At 40.9% G+C, this 22402-nt stretch overlaps 1 protein-coding gene across 1 annotated transcript in view; it reads left to right on the top strand.

Annotated features, from left to right (window-relative positions):
* Positions 1-18025, top strand: part of LOC311103340 (sodium channel protein type 4 subunit alpha B-like) — a gene marked incomplete at both ends in the record, with an annotated part of 29866 nt that extends 11841 nt beyond the window's left edge. The window contains 21 exon segments of the mRNA XM_084144898.1: positions 370-461; positions 846-1142; positions 1606-1669; positions 1853-1994; positions 2213-2425; positions 4592-4822; positions 5485-5605; positions 6090-6328; positions 6524-6697; positions 8641-8997; positions 9997-10470; positions 12745-12871; positions 14079-14233; positions 14328-14501; positions 14676-14798; positions 15066-15350; positions 15494-15547; positions 15651-15792; positions 15951-16048; positions 16346-16616; positions 16752-18025. Coding sequence (XP_084001024.1) covers positions 370-461; positions 846-1142; positions 1606-1669; positions 1853-1994; positions 2213-2425; positions 4592-4822; positions 5485-5605; positions 6090-6328; positions 6524-6697; positions 8641-8997; positions 9997-10470; positions 12745-12871; positions 14079-14233; positions 14328-14501; positions 14676-14798; positions 15066-15350; positions 15494-15547; positions 15651-15792; positions 15951-16048; positions 16346-16616; positions 16752-18025 — 5107 coding nt within the window.
* Positions 18026-22402: the final 4377 nt, after the last annotated feature.

Raw genomic sequence — 22402 nt, 5'->3', positions numbered from 1 at the left:
ACATTGAAACTTTTGCGTGTGATTCATAGCAACATAATGACGTATGCCAGTTCATATCTAAATTTCCATATGGTGTCTTACTGGTTTAGTCACACTCCTGCCTTCAGCAGTCGGATTACAGATAACACTGCCATTTGGCTCTAGAAGTAGACAGTTGCCCTGAGCTAAATATATTCTCAGCTAAACCATATCTTTTACCATAGCAAACCTCTGATCCTCTGTGTTAGAATAACAACTGAGCCAACGGTATTGAATTAAATGTACATTAAAAGTCCATGAAACTGAACAGATTTTTGTTCAACTGACACATCAACTGTCAACTCCTCAATTCTAATGTGTGGTTATGTTGTTATGTTTTGTGCTCGGCAGGTACCTCACAGAGTTCGTTGACCTGGGCAACGTGTCTGCCCTCAGGACGTTCCGTGTGCTCCGAGCCCTTAAAACAATCACTGTAATTCCCGGTATGTGTCACATAAGAAGGTCCAAGTCCCACTGGGGTTTGTTTGTTAACTGCACCACCTGCTTTTGAACACCTGCTTTGGGTCCTGTGTAGCTCAGTTGGTAAGTGTGTGGTGCTAGCAACCCTAGGGTTGTTTTGGGTCGCATTCCCACACTGTACTGTAAGTCACCTTGGAGAAAAGCATCTGCTAAATGGCATCTGTTATAATATTATAAACACAAAGCCCTGCAAGCTACACAATAAAACATGGGTTATTAATTACACCATACAGAGAACAAGGATCAAGTAGCAGAATCAAATATTCTCAAAGTGATGTTATTCATTCTTCAACAAATCGTTTTCAGGTCACAGATTATTTGAATGTATTTTTGTGTGTTATTTTCAGGTCTGAAAACCATTGTGGGCGCTCTGATACAGTCAGTGAAGAAGCTGGCTGATGTGATGATCCTAACAGTGTTCTGCCTGGCTGTGTTCGCTCTGGTCGGCCTGCAACTGTTCATGGGAAACCTGAAGCAGAAGTGTGTTTACTGGCCCCCTGCGGAATGGCGTTTAAACTCCACCAACATGGACAACATCACTATGGCCTTCAACAACATTACTGGTTTCAACGACATTATGGGCTACAATGGCACAAACAGCGGCAACAGTACGTGGGACTTCAAGGCATACATCGACGATCAAGGTATTGACAGGCTTTTGATGGCGCATTGATTTGTGGAAGGGGAGTTGATAATGGCCTAATGAACCATTATATTAAATTAATTGGGATATTACCATGGCACTTACTGTAGGATAGTTTAAAATAAGTATATAAATGTGTATAAGTATATAGATTTCTAAAAGAAGTATACACATTTGTATAAGAAATATAAAAAATGCATGCTTCAGTGGCAACAGCACGTGGGACTTCAATGCATACATCAATGATTAAGGTTGTGACAGGCTTTTGATGGCACATTGATTTAGGGAATTGATAATGACTTACTGAACCGTTAACTATATATTAGTTGGGATTTTGTGACAGTACTATATGATATTACTGTATAGAATAACTATATAAATATGTAAAAGAAGTACATACATTTATATAAGATTATAAACTTGATGCGCTCTCTAATGGAGGTCCCTTTTCTGTTTTCCTCCAGCGAACCATTACTTCCTTCCTGGAATGTTAGACCCTATTCTTTGTGGAAATGCATCTGATGCTGGGTAGGTTTTTTGGGATATCAGAGTTGAGCATATGGGGAGCTTTATAATCTTGCCTTGTCTCTGTTGATCACGCAATATATGGTGCAAAGAATTTCAACGTAGTTAAAATATAACATATCTTTGGATGCTGAAGATTATAAGTCCCATTCAGTTTGTTGTGCCACTTCATTGGCATTTTGACAGAAATTGCCCTGAAGGATACACGTGTATGAAGGCCGGAAGGAATCCCAACTATGGCTACACAAGTTACGACAGTTTTGGATGGGCCTACCTTGCCCTATTTCGGCTCATGACACAGGACTTCTGGGAAAATCTATTCCAGCTGGTGCGTATATATCATGTGCTTCCATGACAACGACATAGAGACGTACGAGTTTTGAAATTTGCTCCTGACGTTTCCTGAAATCTATATCTGTAACGTCAGTCGGTAGACCAGAATTGAATTTGAGAGATTGCAATCTTATGTGTCATCAGGGATATTGATACAGAAAGAGTGCTCTCTCGGTTTGGTGAGTTAACTGGCTGTTTTCCCCTTACCCATAGACTCTTCGCTCAGCAGGGAAAACCTACATGATCTTCTTTGTGGTGGTGATCTTCCTGGGCTCGTTCTACCTGATCAACCTGATCCTGGCTGTGGTGGCCATGGCGTATGCTGAGCAGAATGAGGCCACCATGGCCGAGGCCAAGGAGAAGGAGGAGGAGTATGCCATGATCCTGGAGCAGCTGAAGGAAAGGAAAGAAGCGGAGGTCAAAGAGGTGTGGTCAACTTACTATGTATGTAAAGCACTTTGAGAATCTGGGGAAAAAATGACCTATATATACTTTTTTTTTTTTGGGGGGGGGGGGGGGTAGATCAGCTTTAATATTGCAGATAGATTGTAACTTCCATCAATGTAATTGTCTGCATCACTTCCAATCCCTCATATATATTTTTCTCTCGCTTATATATATATATATATATATATATATATATATATATATATATATATACAGTGGGGAAAAAAAGTATTTAGTCAGCCACCAATTGTGCAAGTTCTCCCACTTAAAAAGATGAGAGAGGCCTGTAATTTTCATCATAGGTACACGTCAACTATGACAGACAAAATGAGGGAAAAAAATCCAGAAAATCACATTGTAGGATTTTTAATGAATTTATTTGCAAATTATGGTGGAAAATAAGGATTTGGTCAATAACAAAAGTTTCTCAATACTTTGTTATATACCCTTTATTGGCAATGACACAGGTCAAACGTTTTCTGTAAGTCTTCACAAGGTTTTCACACACTGTTGCTGGTATTTTGGCCCATTCCTCCATGCAGATCTCCTCTAGAGCAGTGATGTTTTGGGGCTGTCGCTGGGCAACACGGACTTTCAACTCCCTCCAAAGATTTTCTATGGGGTTGAGATCTGGAGACTGGCTAGGCCACTCCAGGACCTTGAAATGCTTCTTACGAAGCCACTCCTTCGTTGCCCGGGCGGTGTGTTTGGGATCATTGTCATGCTGAAAGACCCAGCCACGTTCCATCTTCAATGCCCTTGCTGATGGAAGGAGGTTTTCACTCAAAATCTCACGATACATGGCCCCATTCATTCTTTCCTTTACACGGATCAGTCGTCCTGGTCCCTTTGCAGAAAAACAGCCCCAAAGCATGATGTTTCCACACCCATGCTTCACAGTAGGTATGGTGTTCTTTGGATGCAGCTCAGCATTCTTTGTCCTCCAAACAAGACAAGTTGAGTTTTTACCAAAAAGTTATATTTTGGTTTCATCTGACCATATGACATTCTCCCAATCCTCTTCTGGATCATCCAAATGCACTCTAGCAAACTTCAGACAGGCCTGGACATGTACTGGCTTAAGCAGGGGGATACTGCAGGATTTGAGTCCCTGGCGGCGTAGTGTGTTACTGATGGTAGGCTTTGTTACTTTGGTCCCAGCTCTCTGCAGGTCATTCACTAGGTCCCCCCGTGTGGTTTTGGGATTTTTGCTCACCGTTCTTGTGATCATTTTGACCCCACGGGGTGAGATCTTGCGTGGAGCCCCAGATCGAGGGAGATTATCAGTGGTCTTGTATGTCTTCCATTTCCTAATAATTGCTCCCACAGTTGATTTCTTCAAACCAAGCTGCTTACCTATTGCAGATTCAGTCTTCCCAGCCTGGTGCAGGTCTACAATTTTGTTTCTGGTGTCCTTTGACAGCTCTTTGGTCTTGGCCATAGTGGAGTTTGGAGTGTGACTGTTTGAGGTTGTGGACAGGTGTCTTTTATACTGAAAACAAGTTCAAACAGGTGCCATTAATACAGGTAACGAGTGGAGGACAGAGGAGCCTCTTAAAGAAGAAGTTACAGGTCTGTGAGAGCCAGAAATCTTGCTTGTTTGTAGGTGACCAAATACTTATTTTCCACCATAATTTGCAAATAAATTCATTAAAAATCCTACAATGTGATTTTCTGGATTTCTTTTCCTCAATTTGTCTGTCATAGTTGACGTGTACCTATGATGAAAATTACAGGCCTCTCTCATCTTTTTAAGTGGGAGAACTTGCACAATTGGTGGCTGACTAAATACTTTTTTCCCCCACTGTATATATATATATATATATATATATATATATATATATATATATATATATATATATATATATATATATATATATATATACATACATACATATATATTATACCTATGTATTAATCCAATCAATGAAAAATAAATCTCACTCTTTGTTCAGATGATAGTTGATAGAGTAAGATTTAGTTAGTTGATTCAACTAGATTCAAATGTCTGATGAACTGGATAAATACAAAAAAGATCTAGTAATCATACTAAGTGTTAATTTGCAGATTACTGCTCATGTTGGTCGTTCTCGTCCTTAGTTTGTTTGATTCTGCTCAATGATTGACTGATTATTTGACTGACAGAGACATGACAGGCATCATGAACACCATGAACACGCTGAAATTGCTGGCAGTCAGACGTCACTGTCCAGTAGAACATCTAAGAAAGAGAAAGGTGATAAGTCAGATCAAGAGGTTGCTGATGATGAGGAGTGTACGTCCTCCAGCCTTGATAAGGACGGCGAGGCTATAAAGGACTCCAATGGAGGCCTCATGATCAGAGCCAACGCCGACAAGGTCCTGGCAGACCAGGAGGTGAGCCGCATGGCTCAGATGGGTTGCTGTGCGCTTGATGTTATGACCTTTTTCACACTACTGTGCCGACCTGAACCAAACTGTGCTGGCTCGGATATTGTTTATTCACATTTTCCTTTTCAGGACGGTTTCAGCAACTAAGATGAATGCATAACCAATTAATGCGTAAACAACTTAGTACAGCTTGGTTTGGCTAGGCTCAGTTTGGCTCTGAAAAAGTGGGTTGCTGGCCTCCCGAGTGGCGCAGCGGTCTAAGGTACTGCATTGCAGTGCTAGAGGCGTCACTACAGACCCGGGTTCGATCCCAGGCTGTATCACAACCGGCCGTGATCGGGAGTCCCATAGGGCGGCGCGCAATTGGCCCAGCGTCGTCTGGGTTAGGGGAGGGTTTGGCCGGGAGGGCTTTACTTGGCTCATCGCGCTCTAGGGACTCCTTGTGGCAGGCCGGGCGCATGCAGGCTGTTGTCGGGTGAACAGAGTTTCCTCCGACACGTTGGTGCGGCTGGTTAAGCGGGTGGGTGTTAAGGAGGACGCATGACTCGACCTTCGCCTCTCGAGCCTGTTGGGGAGTTGCAGCGATGAGATCGAAATTGGGGAGAAAAAAAGGGGGTAAAAATAAATAAGTTGGTTGCTATGCGCCTGATGGTTAAGTTTCTCTTTGTTCTGCTGTTGTGTTGAAGAGGGCCAGTGGACCCAAGGGGAGTAAGGACCAGCTGGAAGTATCAGGCCTGCAGAAGAAGACACCCAGTTCACCCAGTGTCTACAGCCAAGATGACATGGATGGTAACTGTCTGAAATCGCAATGGATCTGTATACGAGGAATGAAATGTCCTAAGGAATCCATGTGTGGGACTGGAATGTGATGTATAGGACTGTTATTGCGATATCCACCCATACCTGTGTTCTAATTGGCTACTGTATTATGAGTTACGCAGAGTTTCATCATCACAGTTTGCCATCTTATGCACTGATGGCACATTGTGTCAGCTTTTTCAGCTATAAGACCTACAACCCATTGCCTTACACTTGTTTGAACTTTAGGTACTCAAGACAAATAATACTTACTTTTCAAGACCTACATAGACATGAATAATACTTTTGAACTTAAGGTGCTGCAAATAATAAATAAAGCTTGAAAACAAATCATGAACCCATAAAAAATACTTTAAATGCAGGGTCGTGTACAAAAAAATCTAAAACTCACAAAATGTACTCTGATGTTAAGCTTGACAAACAACACCCTCCTCCTTTACCCTCATTCCAACAGATCTGGAGAAGGAACTGAGACCTTGTCCGCCTTTCTGGTACAAGTGTTCAGACATCTTCCTGAAATGGAACTGCTGTGTGCCCTGGGTGACTTTCAAGAAGTGGATGTACTTCATAGTGATGGACCCGTTCGTGGACTTGGGCATCACCATCTGCATTGTACTCAACACCACGTTCATGGCCATGGAGCACTACCCCATGACAGCAGAGTTTGAAGATGTGCTGAGTGTGGGGAACTTGGTGAGTTACCTTCCTTAATGATGCTGTTCCACTTCTACCTCTTCTGTAGCCATGATAGGGATACCATAGAAATCTCTCTCTCAAAATGATCATGTTCAAAATTCAGGTTTACAGTGCAGGCAGACACCATGAGAATCTGCATATCTACACTTTGCACAGTTTTCAATGTAATTCACTCTCTCATCTCTTGTACAGGTCTTCACGGGAATCTTCACAGCAGAGATGGTGCTGAAGCTCATCGCCATGGATCCGTACTACTACTTCCAGGTCGGGTGGAACATCTTCGACAGCATCATTGTGACCATAAGCCTGGTGGAGCTGGGGCTGGCCGACGTCGAGGGTCTGTCCGTGCTCCGCTCCTTCCGTCTGGTGAGGGTCCCTCCACCCACAGTTTAGAACACACTCTCTCAGTGTAACTGTGCAGTGAGAATCGATCACGAGAGATCAATACATTTTCATAAACTAGTTGCAAGAGTAGGGTTGCAAACTACTGGGTAATTTATCAAAGTTACCAGAATCTTCTGTAATTTTGGCAATTTGTGGTTACTTTGGTAATTTATACTTGAATAGCTTGTATTCATATTATTCATTTTGTGTATCTGTGCCCGTATTGTCTATGAGTTTTTAGTGGATAGACTATGTGGTTCAATAGAAAATAGCCTAATTAATGATAGAAGCATCTAATCAACAATGGCATTCTTTTTAATCAACTCTGCAACTCTTCCAATTATTGACATTTTTTTCACAACTGCCATCAGTTTGACGCTAAAACATTTACGATAAAGACATAGTAAAACACTATGTATTGACATAGTCAAATAAATAGGTGTGAAAATCTTTTTTATACATATGTCATGATGAAACCCTCATTTAACACCAATTGTATTCACTAAATTGATGTTTAGGATAATGTTTTGCAGCTTTGTCATTCAATTTCTTATTATAAAATCATCTTATTTGATTATTTTAAATATACAAAAAGTATATATAAAAGCAATATGTGGTCCTCTGTAGCTCAATTGGTAGAGCATGGCGCTTGTAACGTCAGGGTAGTGGGTTCGATCCCCGGGACCACCCATACGTAAAAATGTATGCACGCATGACTGTAAGTCGCTTTGGATAAAAGCGTCTGCTAAATGGCGTATTATTATTATTACATGCAACAATTTCAACGATTTTACTGAGTTCAAGTTCATATAAGGAAATCCGTCAATTGAAATAAATAAATTAGGCCCTAATCTATGGATTTCACATGACTGGGCAGGGGTAAAGCCACAGGTGGGCCTGGAAAGGCATAGGCCCACCCACTGGGGAGCCAGGTACAGCCAATCAGAATTAGTTTCTACCCACAAAAGGGCTGTATTACAGACAGAAATACTCCTCAGTTTCATCAGCTGTCCGGGTGGCTGGTCTCAGACGATCTCGAAGGTGAAGAAGCCGGATGTGGAGGTCCTGGGCTGGTGTGGTTACACGTGGTCTGCGGTTGTGAGGCTGGTTGGACATACTGCCAAATTCTCTAAAACAAAGTTGGAGGCGGTTTACGATAGAGAAATGAACATTACATTCTCTGGCAACAGCTCTGGTGGACATTCCTGCAGTCAGCATACCAATTGCACACTCTGTCAAAACTTGAGACATCTGTGGCGTTGTGTTGTGTGACAAAACTGTACATTTTAGAGTGGCCTTTTATTGTCCCCAGCACAAGGTGTACCTGTGTAATGATCATGCTGTTTAATCAGCTTCTTGATATGCCACACCTGTCAGGTGGATGGATTATCTTGGCAAATTAGTCATGCTCTCTAACAGGGATATGAACAAGCTTGTGCACAAAATCTGAGCGAAATAAGCTTTTTGTGCGTATGGAACATTTCTGGGATCTTTTATTACATCTAATGAAACATGGGACCAGCACTTTACATGTTGCGTTTATGTTTTTGTTCAGTAAATAGTTTACATGTGATAAAGCCACACAGAGGGCCATAGATAATTCCAGACACCTGTGATAATCTGAAGTACCCAAAAAGATCACTAGACATCATTAATAAAAATAAAAAAAATAGAAAGTTACTAAAATGTTGGTAGTTTACTGGTAAACTTCAAAAGTTATGAGTAATATACCCTCCCTTTGCAACCCTATGCAAGATTAACATCACATTAGGCACAAGTAAAGTGATCCTAACTCTACAAACCTAATTATTGGTCAGTTTCCTGGACACAGCTCAATGGAAAATCAAGTTATAATTTTTTTGTATCAGTTTCTGGGAAACCAGCCCTATGTAACCTAATAATCTCTCTAATTGTTTTGGGGGCAGATGCGTGTTTTCAAACTGGCCAAATCCTGGCCCACACTCAACATGCTAATCAAGATCATCGGTAATTCAGTGGGCGCCCTTGGTAACCTCACCCTGGTCCTGGCCATCATAGTCTTCATCTTCGCCGTGGTGGGCATGCAGCTCTTCGGCAAGAGCTACAAAGAGTGTGTCTGCAAGATCTCCTTGGACTGCGAGCTGCCCCGCTGGCACATGCATGACTTCTTCCACGCTTTTCTCATCATCTTCCGGGTGCTGTGCGGAGAGTGGATCGAGACCATGTGGGAATGCATGGAGGTGGCCGGACAGGGCATGTGTCTCGTTGTCTTCATGATGGTCATGGTCATCGGTAACCTAGTGGTGAGTGATACATTGAACCATGGGATGTGGGCACTGGAGGGTTGGCATTGAAGTATTTTGGTGTTCAGTTAGTTCATGGATTACTCAGAAGATGGCAGGTAGCTTAGTGGTTAAGAGCATTGTGCCAGTAACCGAAAGGTTGCTGGTTCTAATCCCCGAGCCAACTAGGTGATAAATCTGTCAATGTGCCCTTGAGCAAGGTACTTAACCCTAATTGCTCTTGTAAGTCGCTCTGGATAAGAGCGTCTGCTAAATGACTTTAAAAAAAAAAAAAGTGTAATGAACATAACATGAAAGATCAGGGAGAGTGTTTGGTGGAGTATTCCGTGCACATACCACAGATGCAGCTCTTATGTTGCTGTTAGATAATGAGTTGATTATGCCACCTCCATACTTTTGATGGATACCAGGCGATCCTTCACTGTAAACGAAACTGGTTGTGTTTCCTCTTTGGTTATTCATAGGACGAAGAGAGGAAATAGCTATGTCAGTTGAGGTAGCAAAAGCCTGACAACAAACTATGTGGCAAAGACAAACAGGCCTTTCTGTCTGAACTCCCGGGAGAATCCCATAGACTAACAGTGGCATCAAATAGGATACACACCATTCACTCAATGAAGGGGCTATTATTAGCTCCATGATATGGGCCAGCAGTTCTGACCTTGGGGTGTTTGGGGATCCAATGGGGCAGGTGGCATAGAGAAAAATAGCCGAGGGCTTACAGGAATCATGGAGGGGGCAGCCTTAAGTCTACTGATGATGTAACAGGTCACACAAGTCCAATACCACTGTTAGATGCTATTGAGAGGTAAAGTTACACGGTTACTGTTTAACTGACCTCTGGAAAACGTTTTAGAAAACGTTTGACAATATTAACCAGAAAAATAACAAATTATAATTTCACGACCCTGATTTAAGAACATAGGGGACAATAACAACAAATACTATAAAATAAAATTAAAATAAAATAAAATCCAGTTGTTCTAACTATCCATCCAGGTGTTGAACCTCTTCTTGGCCTTGCTGCTGAGCTCGTTCAGCGGCGACAACCTGGCGGCTCCAGAGGAGGACGGGGAGATGAACAACCTGCAGATCGCCATCAACAGGATCACCAGGGGCATCGACTGGGCCAAGGCCTACGTAATCAAACAGTTCTGCATTTTGACAGGGAAGCAGCCTAAGGAGGATGGAGACGGGGCTGATGGTAATGGGGGTAGTAATGAAGATGTGGACGGCCTCCCGGAGGACAGCTTGGCTTTGAAAAATATAAACTCCAGTGACAACCCAAAGGCTGATTTGGAGCTCAAAATGCTGGACGTTTGGGTGGACGATGTTAACCCAAGTGGATTTCTTACAAATGCGGATTTTACCCTGGATGTACCTATTGCCAAAATGGAGTCTGATGATGAGGATGACAGCTCCGAAGAGGAAGAAGGAGAAGGCGCAAATGAGGATGCTAAAGAGGATACTGAGGTAAGACCTTTGCATTATTGATGAGTAAAACATGACACAGACGTCTGTTCCCACTGGGCACACACTGGTTGAATCGACATTGTTTCCATGTCCGTTCAATGAAATTACGTTGAACCAATGTGGAATAGATGTTGAATTGACATATGTGCCCAGTGGGTTATATTTTGAGCATTCATTACAAGCAATATAGAGAGTAATCAAGACTAAGGCTTCATACTGACAAGAGAAATAACCGATATACAAGCACATGCACATCATATATGGTTATCAATTGCCAATATTATTAGGATTAGTATTATTCTATTCAGTATCAGTATTATTGTAATACTGATAAAATACCGAACATTTTCCTTTTGGTACATTTTATGGGGCCTTTGGTTTCTTATAGTCATGGCCAAATAACTTAAGCAAACTACAGTATTTTTTGTGCCGCGGTAACAATCAAACACTACAGTCCGCAAAAACACGAAATGTTTTAAACTATTGTAAATACTACAGTATTTCATTTGCAATTACCCTGCCCATTCCCCTCCCCCATATCCCAATTTGTGCCAAGTGAGAAACCTACATGCCAAGTATAGATCATATATTGTGTTCCCTATAAGTTATAGAAAAGAGCAGAAGCTCTGAACTATCCGTTCAGACCCCAGTACTACCTACCTACCTATCTACCTACAGGGTATGGAAAACTTTTAGTATTTCTCCAGTAGGTTTCCTCAAGGAGAAAGCCTTCACTTCTATGACAAAAACACTACAGTAAATACTACAGTATACTACAGTCAGCAAAAACACTACAGTAAATACTATACTATATTCTACAGTTTTTTTAACTACATTAATTATACTATAGTTAACTGTAAATACTATAGTATACTACAGTAAATACTACAGTATTCACTGTATTGTTTTTTGCGGACTTTAGTCCACAAAAACACTATACTAAAATACTACAGTAAAGTCTGCAAAAACACTACAGTGAAAAGTATAGTATTTATAGTATAGTATTTGTTCATGTGGGTAGGCTGTCCTCAATTAACTGGGATCAGCCCCATCAGCCCCAGATAGAAGCTCATAAAGATCACATACAGCCTCTGCTACAGAGAGAACATCTATCTATCTCTGAGCGTCTGGTTGCAAAGAGAGGAGAGACCATGTGACTGAATGACGGAGCGTGGGAAAGAAGACCAGCGCAGCATGATTAGCAAACCTGACCCACACAGCTACCTGCATCCTCACACACACTCCTAAAGGAAACATTTCACACCACTCCTACTCCTACTGTGTCGGGGTACCAATCCAAATCTATGAAAGCTAAATATATATAGATATATATATATATACCTCGTATATTTGTTTTAGTGTCTTGTAAATACAGGGCATGCCTTTGTCAGTTCCTCAGCAGGCCAAATCATATAACATTTGTTTCATTCAGGAGCTAAAGCCCGAACGATTGAGTAATGCATACCTTTGGCGTGCCTCTGAAATGGATCAAATGACATGTTTCACATGACAGCTCTGCTTACGGCTAAACCCATGGCATTTCAACTCTGACCTCTGCTTTAGCCACCCCAGCTGAGACCCATTTCTCCGAATATGGTGTAAATAAATTATAAAAGGGGTAAATAAATAGTTTGGCCTCATAAACAAAACAAGAAATAAGACACTCCATCTTGTCGAATGATCAGACGGTGCATATTTAAGCACAGTATAAATAAACAAAGCCAGTCTTTTTTCATAATAACTCGCAGTTAACATATACCATTACTGAATTACAATTTATGTTTACTTTCTTCAGTGCAGAGGTTGAAGAATTCTTTGGAGCTGACATGTTTACAAACTTTAAAAGAGACTGTAGGGCGACAGTTGCTATGTCCTACTTCTTTCCCACAGTGTGTTTACTCATTAATCTAATGTGACAAGCGGCACTGTATGTGAAAGAGAGATACCACATGAATCTGTGACTGGGCAAAGAGTCATAGGCACATAGGTAACTTAAATCATTCCTCCTGTTACTAAACCGATATCATTTTGTGTTGTGTCTCAGCAAAAGTATGAAGATCTTTATGCAATCTGCTCAAAACAGAGAGTAAATAAGGTCATAGTAAGTTGATGATAAGGAATGACATTTCATGTCTCTCAATCCAACCCAGATTAACCTCTGATTTCAAGATATCATTTAATTAAAGGGATAGTTCACATGTGATGTTTTTAATTTATTTGAGCTATAAATGGGATACCCCAGATGATCTAATACAGATGTCTCTCCCACTACAGTTAAGGAAACCTATTGCACAGGACAATGCCTCTTCAATCTGCAGCACAGTGGACAATCCCCCTGAAGTGGAGGAAGAGGAGGAAGAAGAGGCAGACCCCACCAGCCCTGAGAACTGCTGGACCGAGAGTAATAGGATCTCCCTCTTACAGGCTTGATGCTACCATGGGAGTCAATATACACTGAACAAAAATATCAACGCAACATGTAGAGTGTTGGTCCCATGTTCCATGAGCTGAAATAGAAGATCCCAGAAATGTTCAATACGCACAAAAAGCGTATTTCTCTCAAATTTGTTTACGTCCCTCTTAGTGAGCATTTGCTAAAATAATCCATCCACCTGACACGCGTGGCATATAAAGAAGATGATTAAACATAATGATCATTACACAGGTGCACCTTATGCTGTGGACAAAAAAGGCCACTCTAAAGTGCCACAGATGTCTCAGGTTTTGAGGGAGCGCGCAATTGGCATGCTGACTGCAGGACTGTCCACCAGAGCTGTTGCCAGAGAATTGAATGTTCATTTCTCTACCATAAGCTGCCTCCAACGTCGTTTTAGAGAAATTGGGAGTCTGTCCAACCGGCCTCACAACCGCAGACCATGTGTATGGCATCGTGTTGGCGATCGGTTTGCTGATGTCAACGTTGTGAACAGAGTGCCCCATGGTGGCGGTGGGGTTATGGTATGGGCAGGCATAAGCTACAGACAACGAACACAATTGCATTTTATCGATGGCAATTTGAATGCACAGAGATACCGTGAAGAGATCCTGAGGCCCATTGTCGTGCCATTCATCTTTTATGAATTGTAACTCAGTAAAATCTTTGAATTTGTTGCGTTTCTATTTTTGTTCAGTATACTGTAGTTAACCTACATCAGCCTCCAATGATTTACTTAGTTGTTCAGGAGGAGAGAGGGAGAGAGCAGGGCTCGCTTACTTAGTCTAGATTTGTCTGAGTCATGTTGCATTTCCCTGGCTGATATGACAATGGCTATACTGCCTATTTAAATGGTGGTTCTCTGTATGGTTCAAGTGGTAGAATACACTTTAAGTGAACATGAATTCATTAGCACCCCACTCATCTCCATTAATGAATGGGTTTTTTCACCTGCATTGATTGTAATTCTGAAATGCCTTGACAAATGTGGATAGAACTGGTAGATGGGGTGCGAGGGTTGTTTTGCCTAATCTTACTCATATGTTCCCACGGGGGGCCAGTATAAAAAAAATATGTATTCACGAACTGTAAGTCGCTCTGGATAAGAGCGTCTGCTAAATGACTAAAATGTAAATGTAAATGTAAATGTTCTCCTTCCTCAAATCTCTGGTAGAATGCATTGGACGATGCCCTTGCCTTGATTTTGACATCACCACGGGCAAAGGAAAGACTTGGTGGAACTTCAGGAAAACATGCTTCCTCATTGTGGAGCACAACTACTTTGAGACCTTCATCATCTTCATGATCCTGATGAGTAGTGGAGCTTTGGTGAGAGAGTGTTGCCTTCTTTCAGTACAATACAAATACCAACACACAGTATCTTGAAACAACGGTCCATAATCTTTTGCTCAATTCTTCACAGGCTTTTGAAGACATATACATTGAACAGCGCAGGACCATAAAAATCATCCTGGAATATGCTGATCAAGTCTTCACCTACGTGTTCATTATTGAGATGCTCCTGAAGTGGGTGGCTTACGGATTCCAGGCCTACTTCACAAACGCGTGGTGCTGGCTGGACTTCCTCATTGTGGATGTAAGTCAAAGTAATAACTCCAGTCCATCTGTGTAGTGCATCCTCGTCATAATAAGCTATATTTTATTTTATCAACATTTATAAGTAATATTGAATCAATATAAATGATCAATATTTCAGTTCATTTGAGAAAGCTAATCTTCACATGTTGTTGTCACATCCCAAATCTCCTAGGTGTCTTTGATTAGCTTAACGGCTAACATCCTGGGCTACGCTGAACTTGGACCAATCAAATCTCTTCGAACGTTAAGGGCTTTGCGGCCCCTCCGCGCCCTGTCCAGATTTGAGGGAATGAGGGTGAGTAGTCTTTCACAAGTCGAGAAAACCGAAACGAGAGGTGGTATATTTGATGAGTCCCAAACATGTGAATCTGTGGCCCTAGAAATGAAATGCATTTGCTGATACATTTTCGAGAATTGAACAACAATCCAAAGAGTATTTCATTCCATTGAGTCTCAGCAGTTCAGCATTAATCCCTTTTTACATATTATACAAGCTCTGCTTTTACCAGGGATTTGATTTGCAGGTTCTCTCAAATTTGGACACGTGATTTCCTTTCCACAGGTGGTGGTGAACGCTCTGGTGGGGGCCATTCCTTCCATCTTCAACGTGCTTCTAGTGTGCCTCATCTTCTGGCTCATCTTCAGCATCATGGGAGTCAACCTGTTTGCTGGGAAGTACTACCACTGCTTCAACACCACCGCTGAGGAGATGTTCTCTGCTGACGTTGTGAATAACAAGACCGAATGCTATCAACTAATGATGGAGGGTAATGACGACGTGCGCTGGATGAACGCAAAGGTCAACTATGACAACGTGCCCATGGGCTACCTCTCCCTCCTGCAAGTAGTGAGTTTCAAAACAGGTTGCTTACTAATCATATAGCCTACTACCGTTGTGTAGTTGAAGTTGTTTAAAGTGGTAATACGGGTGTTGGCCTGTGTTACATGTACACATGGATCTTACAGCATACATTTGTTTCTCATGTCCAGGCAACATTTAAAGGATGGATGGATATAATGTATGGAGCTGTGGATTCACGTTCAGTAAGACAATTCCTTCTTTATACTGTCATAATAATGATCAACTTTGAGATGAGTATGAAAACAAACTCATTTCTTATGATTTTATACTCTCTGTTCCAACAAGGTGGAAGACCAGCCCATATATGAGGATAATGTTTACATGTACATCTACTTTGTCATATTCATTATCTTTGGGTCTTTCTTCACCCTGAATCTCTTCATTGGTGTCATTATCGACAACTTCAACCAACAAAAAAAGAAGATAAGTAGCCTTCCTACAGACTAATATCACTAAATACCAAACACAACATGCAAGCCATTTCTAAAACATGTTATCACAACAATACTATACACATATACATTACAAGTATTTTAGGTCAATGACATGCACATGAAAATAACTGTATGTCTCTATACTTTGGAGGGAAAGATATTTTCATGACAGAGGAACAGAAGAAATACTACAATGCCATGAAAAAGCTTGGTTCCAAGAAGCCACAGAAACCCATTCCTAGACCACAGGTAAGCACCTGCTTGGGTGACTGGAAAGTTGCCTTAAGATGTAGAACAAAAGAGTGTGTATTCCACCAATGTTTAAGAGGAAAACATTCAGCTACATACAGTACCACTCAATGAGAAGGTATTGGCAAGACTTTATCACTAACTGCTCTTGTCCGCTTCTGTTCCTCCCTTATGAAGATATCTTTCCCTCTAAAGTATAGAGACAAACTGTTATTTTCATGTGCATGTCATTGACCTAACATACCTCTAATTCAGTCTGTTTTGTCCTCTCCTTCTCTTGGTCTCTATTGATTGAAGAACAAATTCGCAGGCATTATCTTCGACCTGATCACCCAACAATTCTTCGACATCTTCATAATGGTGCTGATCTGCCTCAACATGGTAACGATGATGGTGGAGACGGACGACCAGAGCGTGGAGAAGGAGGAAATCCTCTTCCTCATCAACCTGGTGTTTATCATTGTCTTCACCACAGAGTGTACCCTCAAGTTGATCGCACTGCGACAACATTTTTTCTCAGTCGGATGGAATATTTTTGATTTTGTCGTCGTCATTCTCTCCATCGTTGGTGAATATGAAGAAATGATTGTATTCGTTAGTCGTATAGCTACAGAATTCTTTATTTTTGCTTAAATGAAACATGATTGAAGAACATAGTAATAAGAATGAAAACTAAAATATTGATATTTTCTTTCCATTCCAGGTATACTGCTGGCGGACATCATAGAGAAGTATTTTGTCTCACCTACCCTTTTCCGTGTCATAAGACTGGCCAGGATTGGTCGAGTTCTGAGACTCATCCGAGGAGCTAAAGGCATCCGGACACTGTTGTTTGCCCTGATGATGTCACTTCCTGCTCTCTTCAACATTGGGCTCCTGCTCTTCCTCATCATGTTTATCTTCTCCATTTTCGGAATGTCCAACTTTGCATATGTCAAGAAGGAGGCCGGAATAGACGATATGTTCAATTTTGAAACTTTTGGCAACAGTATAATTTGTCTGTTCATGATCACAACCTCAGCCGGTTGGGATGGTCTCCTCTCACCCATTCTGAATAGTGGACCTCCGGACTGTGACCCGGACGTGGAAAATCCCGGCACAGATGTAAGAGGCAACTGCGGCAGCCCTGGTTTGGGAATTTGTTTTTTCTGCAGCTACATCATCATGTGTTTCCTTGTTGTGGTCAACATGTACATTGCCATTATCCTCGAGAACTTCAATGTGGCCACAGAGGAGAGTGGTGACCCTCTGTGTGAGGAAGACTTCGAGATGTTCTACGAGACCTGGGAGAAGTTCGACCCTGACGCATCACAATTCATTGCCTACGACATTTTGTCAGAGTTCTGTGACACGCTTAAAGACCCGCTCAGGATCCCCAAACCCAACACAATCAAGCTGATCACCATGGACCTTCCCATTGTCCCTGGGGATAAGATCCACTGTCTGGACATCCTGCTGGCACTGACCACAGAGGTGCTGGGAGAGTCAGGGGAGATGGATGCCATGAAGGAGAGCATGGAGGAGAAGTTCATGGCCAACAACCCCTCTAAAGTGTCATACGAGCCAATCACCACCACCCTGAGGCGAAAGCAGGAGGAGGTAGCAGCTGTTGTTATTCAGAGAGCCTATCGTAAGCATCTGCTGAGACGTTCGATGAAACTCGCTTCCTACAAGTACCGTGAAAAGAACGAGTTAACCAAGGAGGACGAAGTGCCACCAGAGAAGGAGGGAATGATTGCCATCAAGATGAGCAAACTGTATGGAAGCCAACAATCACTCGGAGGGGATGAAACCGTTGTAGAAGTGAATTATTTTGAAAAACGGGACAGCAAAGAACTGACAGAGACACAACCTCCTGAGGAGACTACTGAAGAGCCGCAGCCTGTGAAGCTTCAGAACGAGATCATCTTGCGCTCTGCCCCCTTTGTCATCCCTGCCTCAATCCGTAACTCACAGCTGAAAGAGTCTGATGTTTGAATAACTAGTGCAACCAATGGATAAAAACTGCATCATCATGGTCTTCTGCCTTTGACGATGAGACTGCTTGTTCATCTCCAATGTCCAACTTCGGTATGTTTGGCTTGGGTCAAAGACAGGGTTCTCGCTAACTAATTCTGAGGGACACATTGAGCCCAGCCCACTGAATCAAAGAGATTGCATAGAGATGATGATATAACGAATATAGCAGTCAATTTAATTGATGTTGATGATGATAACCTGGAATGTATTGTTGGCAAGACAATCACCAAAGCCTGAGCTGAAAGTTTGGGCCCATTTATGGATGCAAGCCCAGTTTTGGTAGCAGACCCCTTGTAATATATAGTTGAGATCAATTGAGAATTAAATAACCTAAGAGATAGGTAGCAATGTAAAATATAATAAGTCAATAAAACTCCATCTCACCAGAGAGTAGGGACCTGATTCCTATGGTTTTGCTCTTAACACAAAAAAATACCTTTCAGTCCCCTGAAAGTAATAAATATGTTCCTTTTCGTATTTTTAATGCCTTTTTTATTCAAGATGTATTCTTCAAGTCAAATCTGCACTTACAGTATTCAATTGCAACAAAAAAGGCCAACAATATTCTCAGCTCTATCTTCAAAGTTTAAATATGACTCCAAAAACAGGATTCTCAACAAGTATTATAGTTTTTTCATATGGAATCTGACTTTTGGTACATCTGTCATTTTAATCGAAACTTTTATGACTGCCCTATCATTTTCCAAATACCGGTACAAGAATGTCAAATAAAAATGTTAAATATATTTTTCAGTGAATACAATTGTATTTTCCCAAAGTTATTATTTGTCTGGAGTTTGGTTTGACGTATTTGGCAAACACTTTTGTGTGTTCATTTTAAGGTATTAAAGCAAATACTCACACAGGGATGTACAGTTTATACAAAGTATTTTATACTTTTTTTAACCAAAATATATTTAATTATAAATATGACATGTGCCTTTAAACATATGAAAATGACAAAAAGCTTTAATGAAGAAACAGATTTAGAAAACTAACTGAGAAATTATTTACATTTGCAATAATTAACTAATTCTGCTGACTAACACAATAATGTGTCAAATTTCTTTTCAGTTTTCTTTTATTGTTGAATTTCTTAATTTTCTGTATATTTCCTTTGATTTTATTCCTTTGATTCCTTTCTTTTTTAGTTTTTATCACTGTAGTAACACAAGTACTGTAGTAACACAAGTACTACTAACATTGTTCGGTTTTTAATCTGCAATTATTTATGCAGTATGATGATAGAAATTAATAATGACATATTTTCACAATAGGTGCACATGCTGAAAATGTACTGGGCAGTTTATTGGAACATGGGGCTTGTAACACCAGAATTGTTGATTTGATTTTCACAAGGGGCACATACTATATGTGTTAACTGAGTCGCTTCGGATAAAAGCTTCAGCTAAAATGACCATACAAGTCTTAACACAGAAATGTCTTAATCATGGGAATACAGTAGGAAAGCACTTTGAAACATCATTTGTACTGGAGAATGAAGCCTTGTTAGGAATGCAGTTTATTAATTAAAAAGTATGATGTTAACTACTTTTTAATTATACTGTAATATCAATCTCACCTAAATGTGTGTACAGTATCTTACCCAATCTCTGTCTGGAGAGGCATATTTGACTATTGATACTAAAATACTTCGATAAGCACAATCAAGCACACTGCAATTTCTTTGGAAACTTGTATGAGAAAGGCATGGATTAATTACACATGCATGGAACCGCTTTGAGTTACTACTACAATTCTTAACTGCACCATCAAATTTGTGTTTGTTTGCGTTTTGAAAACAATGTGTGGAGGATAACTTAGATAACATAAATAAATGTTCTATTTATTTCAGCGATTCACTAATTCTAACCAGTTAGTACTTCATTACAAGGGGTCTTGAGTTTGAATTAAGGACAAATACTAAGTTAGCAACTGCTTACTTTTGTACAAGATCTTCCATGTTTGTTAAGCCAAGTGTGCCTATTTGTAAGTGCTACCTACAACAGCAGTTCATCTAAAGGGAGAGGGGTTTGCCTCTAAATCATGTTCTATGCACTGTGTGAACATTCAAGCAGAGGACCTTGGAATTGTGAAATGTAAATTATATAGATATCATGCACCATTGTTTACAAAACTAATACTGTGTGAAAGAGATCGAGAAGGACGCTTATATTGTATTTTTCCGGAGGCTGTGGCCTGTAAACATTGTATGTTCAATGCTCAATTCTGGAGGTTTTTGTAGATTGTATTACTTTATATTATCTATATAAAGAGCATTTAATTCATTTAATGATAAACTATACATGCAAATACACAGCAGTACATATTATGCTTTACAGCTTTACTTTCTAACAATTCTAATACATTTCAAATAAAAAATAAAGATGTGTTTTGGGTCCTCTGCCAGTTGAATTGTATTACACAAATATTTTGGAGGGATCTTTATGATGTATTTGTTCACATGCATACTGTATATGCCATCTGCTGGACAACTATATAATTCACAACTTGCCTGTCAGACATGAGTAGCTTTCAGTTATCTCACTTTTACCAGTCATGACACCTTTGTTCCCAGTTATGATCAATAACAATTTCCAGATGTGATGTTTTTCCCCTGGAGGAGAAGAGTAATCCCTTAAGCATTTGTGAACTCTGAGATTTAGATTTTGTTCATCTTTCTATTTCCTGTGGGTGGGTCCTTATCCAGCAGTCACATATCTATTTAAACCTTATATAGCGTTAGGACTTAGTTCACAGTCCATAAATACTCTCTCACCTTATTATCGTGCCTCAAAGACATCAATTAGATAGTTCTCACAGCCATACCATAGCTTAGTCTGTCATGTAAAAGGATATCATGCACTAAAGGCCTGAATACAGTATAGTAAATAGCTAAACAACTTTTTTCTTCAATGATGAATGTATAATTAAACTCAAGAGAAACAGAATTGATAATTAAACAGTGGTAGAACATTTTGTTTGTTTCCTGCCAACGCTATCAATGCAGCATTACATTTCAAAAACAAAACAGAGTGCTGTGTTAAAAGTGCTGAACTTTGGTTGTGTTCACTTCACATGAAAAACATTCAGCTGTGCCTTCAGGACGTCTCACCCAGCAGGCATTTGACTGCAGCAGCAGCAGTACTGTAATCAGAACCCATTGGGTTTGGAGCAGTTGCCCTCCAATACCAAAGCACAACCCCTCCCCTCTTCCCCAGACACATGCACGAGCGCACACACACGCACACACACACACACACACACACACACACACACACACACACACACACACACACACACACACACACACACACACACTCTCTCTCTCTTTTGGTCTCTCTCTCTAACCAGGCCCTTCCTTTAGGAGAGCGGTGGGGGCAATGGGGCCTCTGGCTGGAGGTGTCTGCCGGACTATTCCTCTCCGAGTTCCAAGCGTACGGCACAAGTCAGGGGTCATCAGTGCGTAACGACCTTAAGACAGCGAGGGTCTGTGTGTTCTACATGTCTCTCTTTAGTTTGCAGGACCAGGAGTGGGACCACGACTATAATGTTACACCCATTCACTCCTCACACTGACTGACCGATCCCTGTTACACATGCCAAGCTTGGCCCTATGACCGATCAGGAGGTCAAGGAGATTAGCTACAGATGTTAGCTACATGCTTGTGATGACTGGAGGGAAGGGGCTTGGGTTTGGTGTGGTGACTATAATGAGCAACACAGAGGCTCACACAAATTCTAGCACATGATAACTGGCAGCTAATATAACTTACTAGTCCAACTGTCTGATAGTGTCATAAATGTGTTTCAAAATACAACAAATGTTGCCATTATCATGTTATCATGTGTGACGACCCTCCCACTCTGTCTGCCGAATTCTCTATTTGTTCTTGTTTTCCTTAATAGGATGTTGGTGGGCGGAGCCGGGAGGGTCGTCAGAGAAATGGGACACACCTGGGCTCGGGTGTGTCCCAGGGATAAATACACCTTTCCCCTATTTATTGTGGAGACTCTCTCCATGCAGACACACTGTTGGAGTTTGGTTGTGGCATTTTTCTGGCTGTATGGTTTGTTTGCTTTGGCAACCCTCCTCATTATCACCTCTATGCATCCACTCACTTACACTACTGATTACTGACTACACACACCATTGTTAATTGTATATACAGTTGAAGTCAGAAGTTTACAAACACTTAGGTTGGAGTCATTAAAACTCGTTTTTCAACCACTCCACACATTTCTTGTTAACAAACTATAGTTTTGGCAAGTCGGTTAGGAAATCTACTTTGTGTATGACACAAGTCATTTTTACAACAATTGTTTACAGACAGA

Source organism: Coregonus lavaretus (assembly GCF_964263955.1).
Source record: "Coregonus lavaretus genome assembly, chromosome: 28".
In the NCBI taxonomy this organism is placed as follows: Eukaryota; Metazoa; Chordata; class Actinopteri; order Salmoniformes; family Salmonidae; genus Coregonus; species Coregonus lavaretus.
Note: the sequence above shows the minus strand (reverse complement) of the source record. Positions and strands in the feature narration are given on the sequence as shown.